General features: G+C 36.5%; 1 protein-coding gene across 1 annotated transcript; it reads left to right on the top strand.

The window, feature by feature from the left end:
• The first annotated feature begins 1,329 nt into the window (after positions 1-1,329).
• On the top strand, positions 1,330-2,913 carry LOC108339076 (uncharacterized). Its single transcript, XM_017576225.2, has one exon. The coding sequence runs from the start codon at positions 1,330-1,332 to the stop codon at positions 2,911-2,913; it is 1,584 nt and encodes a 527-aa protein (XP_017431714.1).
• Positions 2,914-3,225: the final 312 nt, after the last annotated feature.

Genomic DNA, 3,225 nt, shown 5'->3' with positions numbered 1-3,225 from the left:
TCTTAGTGACACACAATTGGACAATAGTAGAGAAAGGTAGTATTTGGTGTCAATTTAAAATAACATGTATAATATTTAATTGTAGACAATGCAGAAATACAATATGTTAAGAAGCATTTAAACACAACCTCGTAGTAAACATTGAAAAGGAAGAGTAAAACATGGTTTAAGTTCCTATAAAAGAACATAACGTCAATTTTATTTGTAGAAACATTTCTTGAACCTTGGCACTCTACTTTTTGTTTGTTTGTGTTTTTAAATAAGTTTGAATATCTTCTATTTTTGTTCGTGTCATCTTTAGCTTTCGATTTTTATCTCACTTTGTTTTGTGTATAGCTGTTGGATGTTGTGTGACCCTGTTTATGGAGCTGTTGTTTTATGCGCCGCTTAACAACACCTTTTGAGCACCTAGTGCTAGCCGTTTAATGGATATTGGTCTTGGAAGTTTGCGCTATTTTTTAAGGGCTTCGCGTTAGTCCACTATATCTTATGTTAAAAATGTTTTTAACTTTCACATTTCAAATTTTTGTACATAAAATTGTAAATATGTAATGGCTTAGTAATATAAATTAATAAAAAATCGAATTCACTTTTATAATTTTATGTTAATACTGTAATATTTAATATAATTTTATATTAACACTATAAAGTATTATAACAAAAACCTGAAAAATATTAAAACATAATATAAAATTTATTTCCTTGTGGACATATATCTCCACATTAATGGTTACATCGTAGAGTTTTTTATACTCTAGATATTATTCATTTTTATATCTCCAGCAGGATGAACAGCTTCACCTACTCGATATATGTACCATATTATAAATACCAATAAGCATACAATAAAAAGCACTAAACACATAAGTGCTATGTTCAATGAATTTTGATAGGATGTGGGAGAATTTGGAGAGGGTTCCGAATTTCCCGTAATCTACACAATGAAAGAAGAATTTTTATTAGTGGAATATCATTATCATGAAAATAGAAAATATATAATAATATAAATGTATATATTATAAGAATTGGAAAATACCTCTGAGTTGTCTATGTTGAGTAGTTTAAATTGCAACTGTAATAACGGTCATGCAGTCTTGACCAAGTCCATTTTACCTTTACATATATACCTGTTTGTACCATTCTCATTTTTTAGTTTTAATGCAATACAGTTTCTTCATTTTTCAAACTCATACGCTCATTCACTCTACCATAACTCAGTTCTCACACACATTGCTATTTTGCTGTAACTGACTAACAGTGGTATTCAGAGCATTTGTTTTTGATTCGGGACATTCGCAGAATCTTTGGTGACGATCAAAGAGTGGTGCGATGGCAAACATGGTTCACAGCAATCTTCCAGTCTTCGATGGAAAAGACTATGATGACTGGTGCGTTAAGATGGAGGCGATTCTAGGGTATCAAGAGGTTGATGAAATCGTGAAACAGGGAGTTAAAGAATTGAAAGAAGATGATACAGCAGCAGCGAAGAAACTTCAGAAGGAAGAACGTCGTCTGGATTGCAAAGCCAGAATGCTTCTTCATCAATGCGTTTCTCCAACCATTTTTCAAAAGATCTCTAAAGCGTCTAGTGCCAAGGAAGCCTGGGATATTCTCCAAGAAGGTTATGGGAATACGGGAAAAGTAAAAAAGGTGCGACTACAAGCGTTACAACGTCAATATGAACTTCTGGGCATGGGGACGAAAGAAACTGTGATTGAATACATGGGCAGAATCCAGAATCTCATCAATGATATGAGGGCCTGCGGAAAAATTGTTAAGGATAGAAAATTAATTGAAAAAGTCTTGCGTACTCTAACCCCGCAGTATGATCACATTGTAATCACCATTGAAGAGTGTAAAGACCTCGACTCGTTGAAAATAGAAGAATTACAGAATTCGCTTGTCGCACATGAACAGAGACTGCTTGAAAGAAAGAATGCTGAGAAAGCAGCTGAGATACAAGCAACGGAGCAAGCTCTTCAAGCAAGAACGAAGCAAAACTACAAGAACCGAGGCAGAGGCCGGGGAAGATCGAGAGGTAGAGGTGGACGAAGTGGAGGGAGAAATACGACCTACTCAGATCAGAATGATGAAGAAAACGGAGAAGATGAAGGTAGCAGAGGTGGTAGATGTCCGAGAGGCAGAGGCAGGAAAGGCACAGATAAACGGAACATACAGTGTTACATTTGCAAGAAGTATGGTCACTATTCCTATGATTGCTGGCACAACGAATCTGCTACGAAGGGCAAAAGTGATGATACTGCAAATCTGGCACAAGATGCACATGACTGTGAATCAGAATTAGTGGTATTAATGGGTGTTGCAAGTGAAATTAGAAAAATGGACAAAGATTTGATGTCAAAGGACATGTGCTGGAAGAATGTGGATTACACGTTACCTATGGACAACATGACACGTTTGATAGACAGTGGAGAAATAAAGAGCAGCTGTTGTCAATCAGGTGAGAGACAACATGCAGATGCAAAAATAAAAGAAAGATGCGTTATGTTGACAAACTACAACCAAGAACATGTGGAGAATGATCAGAGTTGGTATCTTGACACGGGATGCTCTAACCATATGACTGGAAGAAGAGAGTGGCTGGTTGAATTAGATTCAAGTAGGAAAAGCAAGATAAGGTTTGCAGATGACAGCATGGTGATGGCAGAAGGAGTGGGAAAAGTCTTGCTCACATGCAAGAATGGAGAGACTGCCTATATGGATGAAGTGCTATTTGTTCCCAGTATGAAGAGCAACTTATTGAGCCTTGGACAACTTCTTGAGAAAGGTTACTCCATGATCATGCGTGACAATTCTATAGAAGTGTTTGATAAGAAGCATCGCCTAATAATCAAGGCTCCAATTGCTAAAAACAGAACCTTTAAGGTCAATCTAAATGCTTCTACCATATAATGCTTATCATCTATGAGTATTGAAGATGAAAGTTGGAAATGGCATTACAGACTAGGGCACTTAAACTTCCGAAGTTTAAGCCTGTTAAACAGCAAAGATTTAGTAAAAGGAATTCCTCTGATTACTGTTCCAGAGAAACTGTGTGAAGAGTGCATTCTGGGCAAACAAACCAGGTCAAGGTTCGGGAAATCTGCTCCAAAACGTGCCAAACAGCCGCTTGAAATCGTGCATGCAGATGTTTGTGGTCCATTCGAGACAACTACATATGGAGGTAATAAATATTTTCTCCTTTTTGTTGATGAATGGACAAGA

This window comes from Vigna angularis, chromosome 5 (assembly GCF_016808095.1).
Source record: "Vigna angularis cultivar LongXiaoDou No.4 chromosome 5, ASM1680809v1, whole genome shotgun sequence".
Classification (NCBI taxonomy): Eukaryota; Viridiplantae; Streptophyta; class Magnoliopsida; order Fabales; family Fabaceae; genus Vigna; species Vigna angularis.
The sequence above is the reverse complement of the archived record's forward strand: the minus strand, read 5'-3'. Positions and strand labels throughout refer to the sequence as shown.